This window comes from Lentinus tigrinus, assembly GCF_003813185.1.
Source record: "Lentinus tigrinus ALCF2SS1-7 unplaced genomic scaffold L226scaffold_38, whole genome shotgun sequence".
Lineage (NCBI taxonomy): Eukaryota > Fungi > Basidiomycota > Agaricomycetes > Polyporales > Polyporaceae > Lentinus > Lentinus tigrinus.
In genome coordinates, this window is record NW_027137947.1 from 167157 (window position 1) to 182990 (window position 15834).

The 15834-nt window shown below is 54.7% G+C and overlaps 5 protein-coding genes across 5 annotated transcripts; 4 read left to right on the forward strand and 1 right to left on the reverse strand.

Annotated features, from left to right (window-relative positions):
* Positions 1-50: 50 nt before the first annotated feature.
* L226DRAFT_574867 (uncharacterized protein) lies at positions 51-840 on the forward strand (the record flags this gene model as incomplete). Its single annotated transcript, XM_067685116.1, has 3 exons — positions 51-119; positions 177-306; positions 671-840. The coding sequence occupies 3 exons, from the start codon at positions 51-53 to the stop codon at positions 838-840; spliced, it is 369 nt and encodes a 122-aa protein (XP_067530917.1).
* Positions 841-2612: 1772 nt separating this feature from the next.
* L226DRAFT_470350 (glycoside hydrolase family 79 protein) lies at positions 2613-4401 on the forward strand (the record flags this gene model as incomplete). Its single annotated transcript, XM_067676302.1, has 4 exons — positions 2613-3394; positions 3473-3625; positions 3682-3832; positions 3916-4401. 4 exons carry the CDS (start codon positions 2613-2615, stop codon positions 4399-4401), a joined length of 1572 nt encoding a protein of 523 aa, XP_067530918.1.
* A 209-nt stretch (positions 4402-4610) lies between these two features.
* On the forward strand, positions 4611-6618 carry L226DRAFT_493098 (uncharacterized protein). Its single transcript, XM_067677417.1, has 7 exons — positions 4611-4870; positions 4934-5038; positions 5087-5267; positions 5316-5452; positions 5501-5947; positions 6003-6203; positions 6264-6618. Exons 1-7 carry the CDS (start codon positions 4676-4678, stop codon positions 6462-6464), a joined length of 1467 nt encoding a protein of 488 aa, XP_067530919.1. The 5' UTR covers positions 4611-4675; the 3' UTR covers positions 6465-6618.
* Positions 6619-7944: 1326 nt separating this feature from the next.
* Positions 7945-10118, forward strand: L226DRAFT_547798 (peptidase S28; the record flags this gene model as incomplete). Its single annotated transcript, XM_067682526.1, has 11 exons — positions 7945-8215; positions 8274-8318; positions 8370-8664; positions 8725-8781; positions 8831-9015; positions 9078-9257; positions 9320-9341; positions 9406-9489; positions 9559-9646; positions 9709-9844; positions 9910-10118. 11 exons carry the CDS (start codon positions 7945-7947, stop codon positions 10116-10118), a joined length of 1572 nt encoding a protein of 523 aa, XP_067530920.1.
* Positions 10119-11534: 1416 nt separating this feature from the next.
* On the reverse strand, positions 11535-14101 carry L226DRAFT_547799 (alcohol oxidase; the record flags this gene model as incomplete). Its single annotated transcript, XM_067682527.1, has 12 exons — positions 11535-11617; positions 11679-11757; positions 11814-12178; positions 12233-12362; positions 12422-13095; positions 13154-13246; positions 13300-13483; positions 13625-13691; positions 13743-13781; positions 13833-13869; positions 13926-14002; positions 14064-14101. The coding sequence occupies 12 exons, from the start codon at positions 14099-14101 to the stop codon at positions 11535-11537; spliced, it is 1866 nt and encodes a 621-aa protein (XP_067530921.1).
* Positions 14102-15834: the final 1733 nt, after the last annotated feature.

Here is a 15834-nt window from a genome sequence, read left to right on the forward strand (position 1 = left end):
TAATCCTCATGATGATGTGGGCCACTTCATCTATACCCGACCATCTATAGATGTCTGAGTCTGCTCTTATTCAGCCGTCGTCGCGGAAGCGTCCGAACTCTGGCTCCGATCACGGTGCGGTGAGTGCCACATTGGTCTCGCATCTGCGCCCCGCTGATTGAGGATGATACTCCCAGGACGACAAAACCGTCAACGTACCCGGCCAAGGCTCTATCCCTCAGGGTCAAGGACCCGTCAATGGCCTCGCTCCCAAGAAGGGCAAGGGCGAAGGGATGAAGGGCGACGCCTCTCTTCCAGAGGATGAAGGTACGGCGATCTCAGCCACAAAGCCTAAGCCGGTCCTCGAATTTGCAAGATGATTATATCAGGTTTCGAAAGTGTAAACACCTACCCTCGCAGCATAGAAGCTATACAAGCGTGTGCGGTAAAGATGGGTGCAAAGTCGAGACTTGCTCGCGCGATGACATCCTCGCTGGTGGCGTTGATGGACGATAGGATGAGAATTGCCGAAGAACAACGGGCGAACGGGTTGCCACCAATCGCTGAAGACCCGATGTACGCGAAGGCCCTTCAAATGAGAGACGCAATTTTTGCTCTCCTAATCCCGACGCCTGATGAACTCAACCTCAACCGGGACCTGAATCTTTATTTCTCGGCCCTAAGTGAGAAGTCTCCTCTGGCCCGATGGACATCGAAATGACCGTTGGGTGCCTTGCCGACCGCGCCGCGCAATCCGACGCCGCGCGGTCTGACGACGCACAATCCGATGATGACGACGACGGGCAATCCGACGATGGCGACGACGAGCAATCCGATGACCACGGTGACGACGGGCACTAGAGTCACTGGATCGCCTATTCTCCTCATCTCACATTGACCCTCGGTCCTTCCTCTTGTCGCCACAGGTGATAACTCAACAATCCTAGCTACTGTCGACAATGCAAGCACTTCGCGCCAAACCGGTCTTCAAAACGGTCTTTAAAATGGTCCTGAAAACGGTCTTGAAAACGGTCTTGAAAACGGTCTTGAAAGCTTCAAGCTCGTTCACTCGTTCCGCTGCTGTCCTTCCATGCTCGCTCTGACCAATCCTTCTCGCCTCGCTCCTGCAGCTTCGCACTTCTGAGTATCGTCTCAAAGCTAAAGGACATACGCGGTCTCTCTGTTTTTGCGCTTGTCTTGTACTTGCAGTTAGGTCTTCATCGTATTGCGTTCATCGCTGCTATATGCGCGTCTTATGTTGTCTGCGACTGTTCGTCTTTGCTACCTGTGCCAACGTGTACATTATATGATGCAGTATAATTGAGCTACGAGGACTCTGTTCGCGTCGATGGTCGGATTCGAACAGCGACTCTGAGCAAACATGTATGTAGCCATATATTACCGACTCGCCGTCCAAGCTGCGACACGCGGTACATTTGACGCCGGAGAGTGGGCACTGGGAATGCCGTGACGAGCGCTACGAAACCCTCTCTCTTCTCTTCCACCACACCGACAGTCTTCTGGCCATCCGAATACCTGAAATCGCGTCTACGCTTTGAAACTTTGCATAGCTGGAAGCTGCGCTGGATGTTGTCACTTGCTCATCATCGGCTTGGTCAGTTGAGGAGCGAAAACACCCGATACGTGCGTTCTGCGTATGATGCTCGCACCCTCTTTGACCCCGATTGGATAGTCCGCGCCCACGATGGCACAGGATCCTTGCGTGCCGTACGCGTGTTCTACGCGGGGTCTACGTTTTGGACCTCTACCCCATATCCCTCTGCAGCGCCGTGGGTGGGCTGGGCCTCAGAATAGCTTCATGCCCTGATCCGCACAAATCCGCGCAATGCCCACTGCATCCCCGGACATCGATCGTGCTTCTCTCGGAATGCTCGGCAATGCTTCGAGCTGCAAGCAGGTTTCCCTAGGAGAGGCTTTTCGTCGTTCCGCGTGGCCCTTCTGCAGCACCACCAACTGTCCGGCATCTGTACCCAGTAGGCACGGCATTTGAATGCACTCATGGAGGTGAGTGCATCTCGAACCATGTCAGCTGATCCGCAGACTGCTCATGACCGTCAGAAAGACCGTCAGAAACATACTTGGCTAGGACATCATTTCCGTCATGCACGGCGGGATCTTTTGAATACCGCCATGCTGTCAATAACATCTACCCTGGACGAACCTGAGTAACTTGAACCCGGCAATGATGGTCGGGCATTGAGCGCATCGCGAAGTTGTATAACGCCCGACGGTCACCGCGATTGGAATGCACGCGACGGGGTATGTGGCACCTCGTCTTCGATCCATGCCGTTGCCCCCGACGTTGTCTGCGAACGCGAACGCATGGCGCGGGCTATTATTGGGCTGGGCTGGAACGTCGTCCTGAGATGCAGGGCGAATCCCTTCCATTCTCAGTGACGGTCCCTCGCACGAGTACAGCACGGATGTCGAGCACGCTCAAGTCTGATGACTTCTTGCAGCCATTCCGTCCAAGGCTTCCCATCGGAAAGGGCTTGGCCCTTGCTACGCAGAGGTACAGCGATGAAGGCAAGCTTCCTGTATCTCGCTGCTCTACTGGCTTATAACGGGTTGTGCCGTTGTGTATCCTCAGGCCGCTCCTATCCCCGCTCACCATGATCCATTCATCAAGCCTGGTGGCTACGGCCGCCGTGTTCCACCTCCTTGCTGGCGTGGTCAACGCGGTGAACGTCTCCGTTCCGCTGGCACCACCGTCGGGAGCACAGAACCTCTCGCCCACGCTTGTCTCGTTCTCCATCGAACAGGACAACTGGCCCGATTGGACGGGCATCGACTCCCGTAACGAATTCGTCCATACCGCCCTGTCCAACCTCGCTTCCCTCACTGGCCACCCGCCCAGCATCCGTGTCGGTGCTAACTCGGAGGACCATACGTTCTGGTCGCCCACGGTGACCATCAACGAGGACCAGTTCCCTCCTCCGAACACCATCACCCCCTACCCCGAGGCCTCCAGCATCACCGTCGGCGATGGGTACTACCAGCTCTCGCGTTTCCTGCCCAGTGGGACGCATATGACATGGGGTGTCAACTTCGGTGCCGACAACGTCACGAACGCGGTCAACATGGCCAAGTCCATCATCAAAGCTTTCCAGACGTCCTCGGTGGCCAACTCCGGCGTCGTCCTTGACCTGATCGAAGTCGGGAACGAGGCTGACCTCTACAAGAACAACGGTCTCCGCCCGAGCAACTGGACGGTAAACCAGTACGTCCCGGACTGGGAGTCCGTCGCGGGTCCTGTCGCGCAGGCTGCCGGCATCACCAGTCGCACTGGACCCGTCTCGCTCCAGGGGGCCGCGTTCGCAGGCCAAGGGTTCACCCCACGTCAGATCTTCAGCCTTGGTATTCTGGACAGCGCGCCTGGGAAAGCCATCTCCGTGTAAGTCTAACGCCACCGACTTCCAGGACTGAGAAGCGCTGATAGATTGCAATGTGCGTCGGTGCTCGCGTTGAATAGGATTTCTCAGCACCGCTACTCGGCAGCGTTCTGCAATGGAGGCGACTTCCCGCTGGTCTCGTTCATGAGCAAGCCTTCCATTCGTGGGAACCTCACGATTTTCAATGCGGACATCGCGGCGACCCACCAGCAAGGGCTGCGGTACATTCTTGGGTGCGTGTGGTTCACTCATGCGCTCTTTTGAGTTTAGCCTCTAACTATGGCGACAGGGAGACGAACAGCATTGCGTGCCACGGTGCTCCAGGCGTGAGCAACACCGCTGGTATCGCACTCTGGGTCATCGACTATACCCTGCAGGCGGCGACCCTGGGCATCGAACAAGCGTACTTCCATGAAGGTGTCGGCTACAAGTACAACTTCGTAAGTCATTCCACCCCCACTTCGCCGATTTATCTCCCCACACCTAGAACGTGTAACTGATTGATGCGTACTTGTGATGACAGATCCAGCCCATCACGCTCAACCGCTCCATCATCGACGGTTCCCCGCTCAACCCTCCCCAGCCGCCACACGTCCAACCAGCGTACTACGCAGGGATCATCATCAACACCCTTGTCGGCTCCACGGGCTCGTCGCGCATCGTCGAGCTGACCGTGGACGATACGAACATTTCCGGCTACGCGGCATTCGAGGGCAGCAAGCTCGTCCGCGCCGTTTTCGTCAACCTGCACGCGTGGCTCACGAGCAGCACCGGCACGCGCCCGAGCGTCCACATCGACTTTGGGTTCACGGGCGGGTCGAAGACGGGGACTGCGACCGCGCGGCGGTTCCTCATCAACCATGCGGACGATACGGCGAACGTGACGTGGGCGGGGCAGAGCTTCGAGACGGCGAGCGGGCTTCCGTCGGGTAGTGTGGTGACGGAGAGTGTGGCGTTGAGTAAGGGTTTGGACTTGCCGGCTACTGAGGCGGTCTTGGTGGACTTTTGAAGGATGTGATGTATACCTTGAGTGTGTTCCTGTGCGAGCTATGCATACCCCCGAGCTTGTACCAGTAGTTCTAGCACTCCGAATCGACAAAACCCGGTTTACATTTCAGTCTCTTCTGCCTACGGCGCACGGTCACGGGTTCTCGGCCCGTCACCACATATATTACTAGCGCCCACGGCCTGTGCGTCGCGAAACGTGTTTCCACTACTACAACCAAAACTACGAGTACGCACGACAAAGTTCCGTCTTGTCAAAATCGAGACACGCATACACGATGCAAAAGTACGAGTTAGAGGAAGATGTGGATGTCAAGCCGGTCAACGATTCAGTCGGCTTACCTCGCGTCGAGTCGTCTTCAACAAGCCCGAGCCTGCAGAGTCCTCAAGTCAGTGCCTCGACAGTGCGCTCGAGCCTAAAGCGCTCCCTGGACAACAACTCTAATGACTCCAACATGGATGAGAGAAAGCCGGTAAGCTGGACAGTCGGTTCGCTAGAGATACCACACTGAAGCCTCCGATCCCTACCATTACAGAAGCGGGAATCTCATGCACCGTACGATGACCTGGATCGGCACGACGTAGATATAGTAGTGAAGGCAGAGCAGGGCAAAGATGCATCACATTTCCTTGTCAAGACGGTCAGTGTGAAATGCATCTCAGACTGACGATACTAATCCTTCACCCAGGATGAGGAGGGGGAGCGTGCCAGCACAGTGCCTGGCACGTCGTCAAGCACCGGATCATCTGGCATTGTACGGGAACGCAGAGTCCCTGCGAAGATCGAGGTGGTGTTGCCCACGCTGGAAGAGGCCCGTCGTCAAAATGCTGCACGGCGAGAGGCGATACACCAGCGACGCCAAGTACCAGGTATTTCGCACTTACAGGGGAGAAGAATCATGTCTAATTATTTGGCAGGTTCAAACTCTGGCGATGTCAAGGTAGACCCAGAGGAGAGATATGTACTGCCTCCGGTTGCACCGATTGGCGATGTCGGCGATGACTCCGTTGACCGCGCCGAAGCATTGCGGAACGCGGTAGAGCAGATGCGAAATGTGAGTCTCTGTGGCTACACTGCTAGTACGAGACTAACGCGGTGACAGCCCGATGCGAAGGTGAAGAAAGAAATCCAGTTCAGCGACGAGTTTCTGCTAGGAGCCCTGGGGTGGGAGGGCATCAATCACCGATATCCCATATCCCTTCCCAAAGAGATCGCAGAATATGGCTTCTCTCGGCTCTACATCTCCAATCTGTACGGCGGGAGCACGCAGACCACTTTCCCCAAGATTTCGGAAGATCGCGTCTCGTTTCACGGACTCGGCGATTGGGCGTTCCTGACGTTAGAGTTCAACCCCCATGCGCCCACTCGCCCAGGTCATTCCGGCCTCTTCTTCAGTCCTCGCCGGGCATGGGATGGTTGGCATGGGACGCAGAGACCGCTGCGGACCTTCGTCCGCCTCAGCGAGTCGAACTGGGTCTACATGGGCGAGTACAAGTTCGTGCCTGGTATATCCCTCACGTCGGACGAATGGAAGAAGCAGAAAGACAAGGTGCAGTGCACAACGATGTCTTACATGCTCTAGAATGCACTCATGTCATGGATAGGTGCGGAATACGTGGGTATACGGGGTCCATGTCAGCCAGTGGGGGACGGAGGTTACGCTCAGAGTCTGGTTCCGGAAACAGAGAGGTGCCGACTACGAGCCGAGCAAGGAAGAGTTCGCGGACGCAGCGCTGCAAATTGGTGACATCCGGAAACAAGTGACCCTTCAGGACATGCTGACAGCGTATGACGAGGGAGAGGAGGTGAGCATTACTGTAATTGGTTTACGTACGTCCCAAGTCCATGCTCACTTCTCTCCGTAGGAGATTGGGACCTACAAGATGACATGTGTCGGATATGACGAAGAATTCGTGCGCGTCCTGCAACGGAATGCGCATTTATACATATCGCCATTGAAGAATGCGAAGAGAAAGGCCACTGGTAGGAAGGGGTTAGGTTCAAGCTCCAAGCGCCATGCAGTTGGCAAATCTCGTACCAGAATGGAGAGCGACAAGGACTCATAGAAGTTGTGCGGCAGCTACTATCAAGGTCACCCTATTGAGATAAGGAGTTCTAGCGTTACCTGTTCACTTTGAATGTTCTGATCTTTACATCAATGTCGCGATTATGTAGATCTACGTATACTGGCAAACCGTGACGACCGTCGATCGCAGTGACCGTGGATACCGTGAATAATATGACTTGAGACATTGTCAGATCTAAAGGCCAGGCATGTTAGGACGCTTCGCCGCTAGCAGCGTTAAATTCAGTGGTGTTTTCAGGCCATCTTGCAGATGTTGTCCATCATATTCGACGCGGTCTGTGGTTGAGCGCGCTTGTTTCGATCATGGCTGGTCACGTGAGACATGCTATTACGTAAACTTGGGCTGGTCTCGACCCAGAGTCTAAGAGTCAACTTGTATAGTCAATCTCAACCTGAGTACTGTCAGTTGGACAACTTTGACTTGTACATCAACTAGGATCGTGGCTCCCAACCTTTGCGGCCTACACTTCAGAAGACACAGAACAGTGCCTCGTTACATCCACCGGCATATATGTTATGATCTAGTGCATGCGGGTGGACATCCAGTCTAGATGCCAGTCACCTACTCGCACTGTGCTGTAGAGTCTTCTGGACCTGAGGCCTGAGATGGTGAGCACATGTCGTTGGTTTACAATCTGAGCACTCAAGCCTGCCTTAGTGAACAACCTACGGTGTCCGTATATTACTGTGAGTCACAAGGAGGCGACCCCCCCCCCCCCCCCGGGGTCCCCACGGGTGGGCTGAGAGAGGTACGGTGAAGTTCGGAGGCGACAAAGACCTAACGAGCGATGGTGCACTCCCGCTTCTTGGCCGGACGTACTCTCGTTTCGAATGCCAAGCGTTCCCACATCAATTTGACATGTACCGCCCCTAGTGCGGGCGTAGCGAACGTCGTTCCTCCTGAGTATTTGCTACAGCCAGCACCGCTCCAGAGAGCATCTGTTTTCCGGATCTTGCAATTACGATGCACATTGACATGCATCATGTTCCGTTACGGCCCGGCGCCCAAAGTTCCAACCGCTGCCATCTCCCCCCCCTCCTCCCCCGGAAGCAATGCGGTCGCGACAACCATCAAGCGCAGCCGGCAACTCAATTGCTCTGCTCATCGCCTGCCAAGGACGAAAGCCGCGGTCAACAGGGCTATGAGGCAGTGTTGGCACCCTGTAATAACCTATGCAAGTTACCTTGTTGCGCCGCCCATTCTGGGCGTCGGGGCCGTACTCATGCGACATGGAATAGCAGTCGAACAGGTACGCAATCCTTGATGCGGCCCCGCATTGTGCTTGAGGCTCACGCTTAGCAGAAGGCGCGTTCCGATCCTTGCGGAGGATCGGCGCCCGCCGGCGTATATCATGTCAAGCTCACTCGCGGCTGGCTACTTCATCCTACCTCCCACTGTTGCTTCTCCCTTGGTGCCTGCTCTCGCACTGAACTTTGTTCTCCTTTTCTTCCCGCTCGCCATGTTTACGGCGAACCTGTTGCTCTCGTCTCTTTTTCTAGCTTCGTCCGTGGCTGCCCTTTCACCTTTGCTTGACCCATGGCACGCGCGACCCCACATTCCTTACGTCGATGAACCCGACGATTCCGTGTCCGTCTTTCACGTGTCGACCCACCAGTTGATCTCATCCTACAAGGAAACGTTCTACTTTGACCAACTGATAGACCACAATAACCCTAAACTTGGGACTTTCAAGCAGAGGTATTGGCACAATTATGAGTTCTACGAGCCGGGTGCGTATTGCCATGGTCCTGACTCATGAACCTACCGGTGCTGATGGTCGCGACCCAGGTGGCACGATCGTCCTGAGCACCCCGGGAGAAGTAAACGCAGAACGTAGGCCGTCCCCCAAACAGAAGAATTTACTACGTTAACCATTGCGTACAGATTTCAGCTCATATCTCACCAATTCGACAATCAATGGCATGATCGCTCAAGCCACAGATGGAGCTACCATCATCATCGAGCACCGTTTCTTTGGAGAGTCCAATCCATACCCTGATCTCTCCGTCGAGAGCCTCCGTGTGCACACCATCCAGCAGGCCATCGATGATCTTGAGTACTTCGCGAAGAACGTCAAGCTGCCGATGCCTGGGGGTGACGAGGTCACTCCGGATAAAGCTCTTTGGATCTTGATCGGCGGTAGCTACCCAGGTGCTCTGGTGAGCTATGTCATGCAAAAGTTTGTTCAGCTTCGACTTCGTATATGCGCCGTTATGCTAACCGTCCGGCTTTTTCGTAGCAAACCAGGACTGTTCTTCGCTGGATACTCCTCGTCTGGTGTGGTGCAAGCTATTGGGTGCGTTTGGGTGTCACCGGAATGAAGCACAGGTTGACACCACGTATAGACACTTCTGGGGTTACTTCGAGCCCATTCGCGAGTGGATGCCCAAGAATTGCTCATCAGACGTCGAGGCTGTGATCAAATACATCGACGAAACCTTCGACTCCGGCAATGCGACTGCCATACATGACATGAAGGCGATCTTCGGTCTCGAGGATATCGTGCACCAGGACGACTTCGGCGCGGCTAGTGTGTCTTCTTAATGAAGTCTGTCCGTGATGGTCATCGCTGATCCGCGCTTCGCTTGCCAGTGAAACTCGTGCTCAATTACTGGCAGGGCGGCAACATCAACCAAGAATCTGTCGGGTTCTACGGGTTCTGCGATGCGCTCGAGGTAGACAAGGGAAAGAGTGCGCCGGCATCCGGCTGGGGCCTCGACCATGCATTGAAGGCTTGGGGAGCGTACTGGAAAAATTCGTTCTACACCAGTGGTGAGTGCTTCGAGTTGTACGAAAATAATGGAATGCGAACGTTTATCCACCATGGCTTGCAGCATGTGGTAACGCTACTGCCGAGTGAGTCGAAATTTAATGCTTCGCACTGGTAGGACGACAGTAGGCTGACATGACCTTGTCGCAGGGATTGCTTTGGTACCCATGATCCTAACTCCTCGTCCTGGAACAACACCGAACTCTCCGATAGCAGGTCATGGAAGTGGATGACGTATGTGGTATCAGTGCGGCTTCCGCGTGCAGGAATATGTACTGATCATTTCACCTATGCGCACTGCAGCTGCAATGAATTTGGGTTCTTCCCTGTAGGCGCTTCTGAGGGATACCCCACCATCGTCTCGCGACACCTTACTCCGGAGCACAGTGAGGTCAGACAACATTGTGTTACTGTTTAGCTTCCATGCTGACGAACATTCGGACCTCTGTATAGCGAGGCTGCCAGTACGACTTCCCAGGAGCCTTCACAGGTCTGAAGAAGTCTAGTCTTCTGAACGCACTCAAGGTGAACGTCGCCTATGGCGGATGGAACATCACGACAGAGCGGCTCATATTTGCCAACGGTGAACGTAAGTCCTTTTTCATCATTACTTCTTTCCTGTACGTTTACCGAGGCGTGGTTCACCCGTCTTAGGCGATCCTTGGCGCGAGGCGACGGTTGCAGCGAACGGAGCCTCCTTCCCCAAGATGGACCTCCAACCGCATCTGCTCAGCGATGGCTTCCACTGCTCTGACATGCTTGCGTCTGAGGGATCGAGCAAGGCTGTCAAGGCTGTACAGGATGCGGCGGTCGGATATATGGCGAAATGGTACGCGGATTGGAAGAAGAAGCAGTCTGCATGATGGGCGTTGGGACGATGGGTTGAAGTGACTTGACGGACTCGTAGGGTTCTAGGCTACTTACTGTATTTAATGCACAATGCACAACAATATTCTCAAGTAAGAGTGGTCGTGCCCAGGAAGGCTATAGAGCATGTACTGATTGTGACGATGGACTTCCCGTCCCGCAACATCAGGAAAAACCTGGATCACTAATTAGCGCTAAATTAGTGATCAGCTCGTAATAATTCTGCTAATCGCGATCAATCGGCGAAAAATGTGCGATTCAGGTCTGCGACATTACAGTTGGGTCTGAAGCAAATGAGGAATGTACTTGTAAAGCTAGGTATACTCGGACATGAGTGAGTGACCGTGCAGAACGTCGAGTATAGCCCTGACTTTGAAAGGTGAAGTGGACTACGGCCTGCCCTGAACTTGTCCGGCAAGTCCCGAGGCTCCAAGCGCACGCGAAATTTCCTCCACTCGAGATCCTCCGCCTTCCTCTCGTCCTCCTCTTACTGGTTGCACACTGAATCCTGCACTGTGCCTTGGCATCTCCGTCCTTCGGCTTGCGTCTCATCTCTTGTCTGTATTCTGGTGGCTGGCTATTGTCTACTGGAGAGTCTCTGGGTCTGGTTCTGGTGCTAGCGGTCTCGGAGGCTTTCGTTACGGGTGTGGCAAGATCATTGGATCGCGAGGCTGGTGAACAGTATGTGTGCTGGTAGGATGTAATTTCGGTTGACTACCTTTCCCTCATCTACGCAAGACTATCCAGCAACGAGATCATGTAGGATGGCGCCGAGACCAGGGAGTTCACGCTGGAGTATCATTGCGACTCGTACGCACGTTTGGTCCCTAGTGTGCTGGCGTCCCATATCGTCATATATACGTATCAAGCTTCCTCCGTCTACCGTCTACATAGTTACCCCTTCTAGTCCACGCCCTTATGGTGGTCACATTAGCACAGTCGTCAATTCAAGTTTCCATGTATGTAGTATGTACCGTATGTCAGAATATGAATTTACGTTGCTTTTCTCTTCTCTTGTGTTGGTGGTGTATCGATACCGCAGGTTCTCTCATTCGTCAATAATTCCTCTAATCCTCTAATATTGGCATCTCATTAGGAAGGGACTCTCTGTATTAGACTAATCAACTAATTCATGCTAACGGCCCTAATTAGTGACGATTAGGGCCCATTAGCAACTCGGGTTATTCCTGATGAAGTTTGTCCGCATTAACTGATAGTTTTGAGAAAGTGAGCGGTGGTGAGAACAAGACGCACAACAATGAGCCGATGAACAGCTGCATTCCGTAACGCTAGTCGTACATACAATGTCAATGATACATGATGAGGTGATGGTGGTACAGGGGTTATGACTGCAGACATAGGACTTCGCATGGACCAAAGTAAACGTACAAGACGTGATCTCGAAGAGCTCTTCACCGGACGAGCTGAGTAGCGGGCTTGCCGGTCGGCATGGGGGCATGCGGGACCGGAGCATGAGGAAGGCGCAGCTTGAGGCCTAAAGGAAGAAGTCAGTTCACAAGCGCAGATGTTGACAGGCCGCACAAGGCATGACATACCGAGGTCCTCTGCGATCAAATCAGCACCCTTCTCACCAACCAAGAGCGCGGATGAGTAGGTGTTCGTGCCCAGGTTATCCTGCAACCGACGAGTCAAGATGACGCTAGGACATCGATGCGCGAGAGTTTACTCACCGGGCAAATACTGAGGTCGACACACTTGAGGTTCTGAGTGCCGTAGACGTTGAGGCGCTTGTCGACAACACCGCCCTGCTCGCGCGGCTTCATCGCACACGTGCCGAGCGAGTGCCAAGTCGTCTCGACGTGGTCGGCGATCCAGTCGTCAATGGCGGCGTCGTCCTCCTTCGTGTACTTGATGTCCTCGTGTACCTTGGACGCGTCGTACGGCTCACCCGGGCGGTGCCAGGTGCCCATGTGGATGCCGACGGTCAGGCCGTTCGGGTATATCTCCCTCGCGGTCTTGATGTCGATGTCACGGCACGCGGCGGGGGAGTCAGGGTGGAAGTGCGGGTGGTGCGAGGTCAGCTCGCCACGGAAGCCTAGACCCACTGTCAATATCTATGCGAGACACGAGCTGGACACACAATGCTCACAGTCCATGCGACGCGCGACCTCGCGAGTCTTCTTGTAGCTCCACCGAATAGGCGCGAAGTCGGCCTTGTTGTTCATGAAGCCGCTGTCGAAGAACGGCTCGACATACGGGTTCGCCGACTTGATGTGGATCTAGACAGTCTTGCTCAACAACATGCTCGGTCATACCTACAGGCGACGAGGGGCCGTACCTTGCCGCGGCTAGCTGGGTACTCGAGGTACTGGAACATCGTGAGGTACTTGCCAGGCGGAAGGAGGGTGTGGTCGGCGTACGCGCCACCGACGATGGAGCCGAACATGACCGGCTTGTCGGGCTTGTCCTTGAAGTAGCGGTTCCAGAGCTCGTTGAACTCCGGGCCCATCTCCTTCAGCTCTTCTTCGGTAGGGCGGATCTTGAAGCCTGCGTCAATGGCGTTCGAAGACAGACGTGCCTTCTCGGGGCTGGTCTCCCACTCAGCGAAGAGCTCCTTCTGCGTGTCCTTGTCGCCGCGGAGGAAGTCGTCAAGGGTCTGAGTCTCGTTGGAGACACGGTAGACGGAGAGGGTCGTGTAGTGGTCCTGGTACTCCTCGCCGACACCCGGGAGGTCGCTGACAACGGGGATGTTGAGCTTGTTGAGAAGCTCAGCGTTACCGACACCGGAGCGCTCGAGGATCTGAGGCGTGCCGAGGGTACCCGAACTGAGGACGACCATCTTGCGAGCCTTCACGATGGTCTCGACGACGTTAGCGTTGCTGGCGCGGTTGCGCGACGGGACATATGCGACGCCGACAGCCGTGTTGTTGGCATCGAAGAGGACGCGAGAGACGCGCGCGTTGCAGCGGAGGTACAGGTTGCTCTGAATGTCCATGACACTGTGGACATAGGCTACGCAAGAGGTCAGATACTACGCCTCGACGAGTGCAGTTCTGGCGCGTGCACGTACCGGTCGCAGCGTCACTCCGACGGCCGGTATGGCGGTTGATGTACTTAGCCCAGATCTCTGCACCATGTGCCGTCTTCAGATCCTGGATATCGTCTACGTCGCGTACTCAGTGCATCGCGCTATTCACGATAATGCATCGCACGTACCGCTGAAGGGAATGCCGATGGCGTGCGATGCACGCAGGAAGTCCTGAGCGACTGGCATGATCTGTCCACCATTGCTGATGGCGATCGGGCCATCGTAGCCGTGGGTGTCGTTGTTGGTCGGTTTCTGGTAGTTCTCGAGACGCTTCATCAATGGAAGAAGGTCGTTGGCAGTCCATCCCTCCATCTGTCATCTAGGACGCATCGAGTTCGATATGCGTAGGGAAGAGAAGGTGTAAGGATACGTACCCCAGTCGGAAGCAGAGGCACGAGTGTACATCTGGAAGTTGATACTGCTACCACCACCCAGGATGTTTGCGCAAGGCACGATGGATTGCCGGCCACGAAGGTGGGAGGACTTCATGGTATCGAGGTAGAAGGTGGCCTTGTCGTTGCTACTAGACCGTTAGTGGACGTTCGAGAACCATCACAATGCGATAACTCACACTCCATCGCGCTGCATGTTGCGCACGTAGATGCCAGGACTGGATATATCGTGAGGGCATGCGAGCTACGCGGCAACGACGTCGACGTACCGATACACCCAGGGGTCATCGCGATTGTTCGCGCCACCTACGGAACATGGAGATCAGACCGACAGCGACGTTCGTCAGTCACCGTCTACTCACCCTCAATGAGCATGACCTTGAGGGTAGGGTCGGCATACGCGAGACGTCCTGCAACAACAGAACCTGCAGGACCACCACTGCAGATGCGAATGTGGTTTGACTATCGGTCAGGGGAAAAGAGAAGAGCAATGAACACACCCGCAGACGATGACATCGACTTCCTCTGGGTGACCCATGCTGTTTCAGTGCGCGAAGGAGAGCAGGTGAGCGGTGGTAAGAATAGAGATGGGAGCCTCGACTGAGGTTGGGGCATCCCCATTCTTTCGAGGGGCTTTTTATGCAACACTCGGCGGTTTGTTATCTCTCGCCCGCCGCTGGAGTTCCCAAGAGGCTCTTCACGAAGTCATGAGCCCTCTCACAACGGAAGCCTTCACATAAGCCGAGACGTCAGCTGGACGGAGGAGCTGAAGACGGTTTAGCACAGAACCTCCCTCAGGATCGCCCACCTGGAACACAAATAGTGGATTCCTGAGAACATGGGGTCGCTCTTGGCGAACTAGGAGGCGGGTCGCAGCATGCATGGGACCGTTGTATTGACGCCACGAGATAGGGAGCAAACCGCGCAAGCTTCTAACGTCGTCCTAACCTCCCGGCCTACCCACGAATACTATTGGCCAACATTAGCACAACCAATCGGGGCAAGCATACTGAATGTAGGAATCCTTACAAACGTGTCGCACTGCGCCCTGAGACATCCTAGAGCGAAAGGTCCGAGCCAGGGAACACTCAACTGGTACGTCAGGGGTTGTACGCGCAGTTGACATCTAGATGGTGTGGCAACCGTCGTGACGCCGAGGAAGGCCTTTCACTGCCTGCGGCATGGCTGTAGAGATGCGTAAACCATTAAAGCGATTGGCCGATCATGAGGTCGAGCCAGATGACTGCGAGACAGACTTGGGTTGCTTCTGGTATCAAATTGAATACCGCAGGAGTCTGGAAGACAAAGGATGAGTATCGCGTATAGTGGCATGAGTGTGTGAAACGGCGGCTCGATTCATTGATACCCCGCAATTCGAAGGGTTCCCGAGAGCATCCATACGTGCAACTCCCACTGGATGCAATTGAAGAAACGTACCGAATTGAAAGGTTTTCTTCCAGCCCGTCTCAAGCTGGAATATTACGTCGTCCGGCCTCCCGTAGCCCACCATCAGCGCCGCTGTGCGTGCAAGCCCCACAAGGTATAGTTTGAAATGCAGAAGTCTCTTGACTTCGACTAACTATAGCTCTTCATTCAGGGGATCAGCATTCCCATAAACCCGGAGCGGTGACATACCGACGTTGTGGTCATAGTGGTGCAGCTGACCACGAGATGCCGGGCGCGGTACTAAACTCAATCATGCCTTCGATTCTATTCATGAGAACATTCATCAGTTCCTGTTCACATCTGAGTAGTACCTGGGACTTCACCTGGCGCCAAGCAGTATTGGGACCGTTCGCTGTGATGGATGGTGTGAGTGTAAGGAGGTGAGCAAGCAATATCTCGGACAACTTCGCCGGCAAATTCAAGCGCTGAAGCTTCAGGTAGTCCAGGTGACCTCGCAACAACACGTTAGAACTTGTGACTGTACCCTATGGCAGATGTTGCTGGCAAGCAGTGGCCCTTCTGGACTTCACTCCGACTCCACGCCAGACACAGCCTCAATGAACACCTGGTTTAAACTCGTGACGGGCCCCATCATGTCTTGCGTACCTTCACATTACGGGCTCAGCGGACGCCTCCAACAGCTTCGTAAGGTCTCGTTTGACTGGATGGATCATATGTTCTCTGCACCACGGACCGCATGAACTACGTACGATCTAGTCGGACTTCGTCGCAAAATCGGCGGCCGTGCACGAACATACCGTGACCCCACGTTGAGGTGGCGTCGGCAGATGCGCAGTATCTCAAGACTGGCCTTACCGCAACCGT

Bases quoted from the DNA above. Each gene is read 5' to 3' on its own strand.
- L226DRAFT_493098 (XM_067677417.1), top strand. From the start codon at position 4,676: ATGCAAAAGTACGAGTTAGAGGAAGATGTGGATGTCAAGCCGGTCAAC. The intron at 4,871-4,933 runs GTAAGCTGGACA...CTACCATTACAG, and splicing joins ACATGGATGAGAGAAAGCCG to AAGCGGGAATCTCATGCACC. The intron at 5,948-6,002 runs GTGCAGTGCACA...TGTCATGGATAG, and splicing joins GGAAGAAGCAGAAAGACAAG to GTGCGGAATACGTGGGTATA.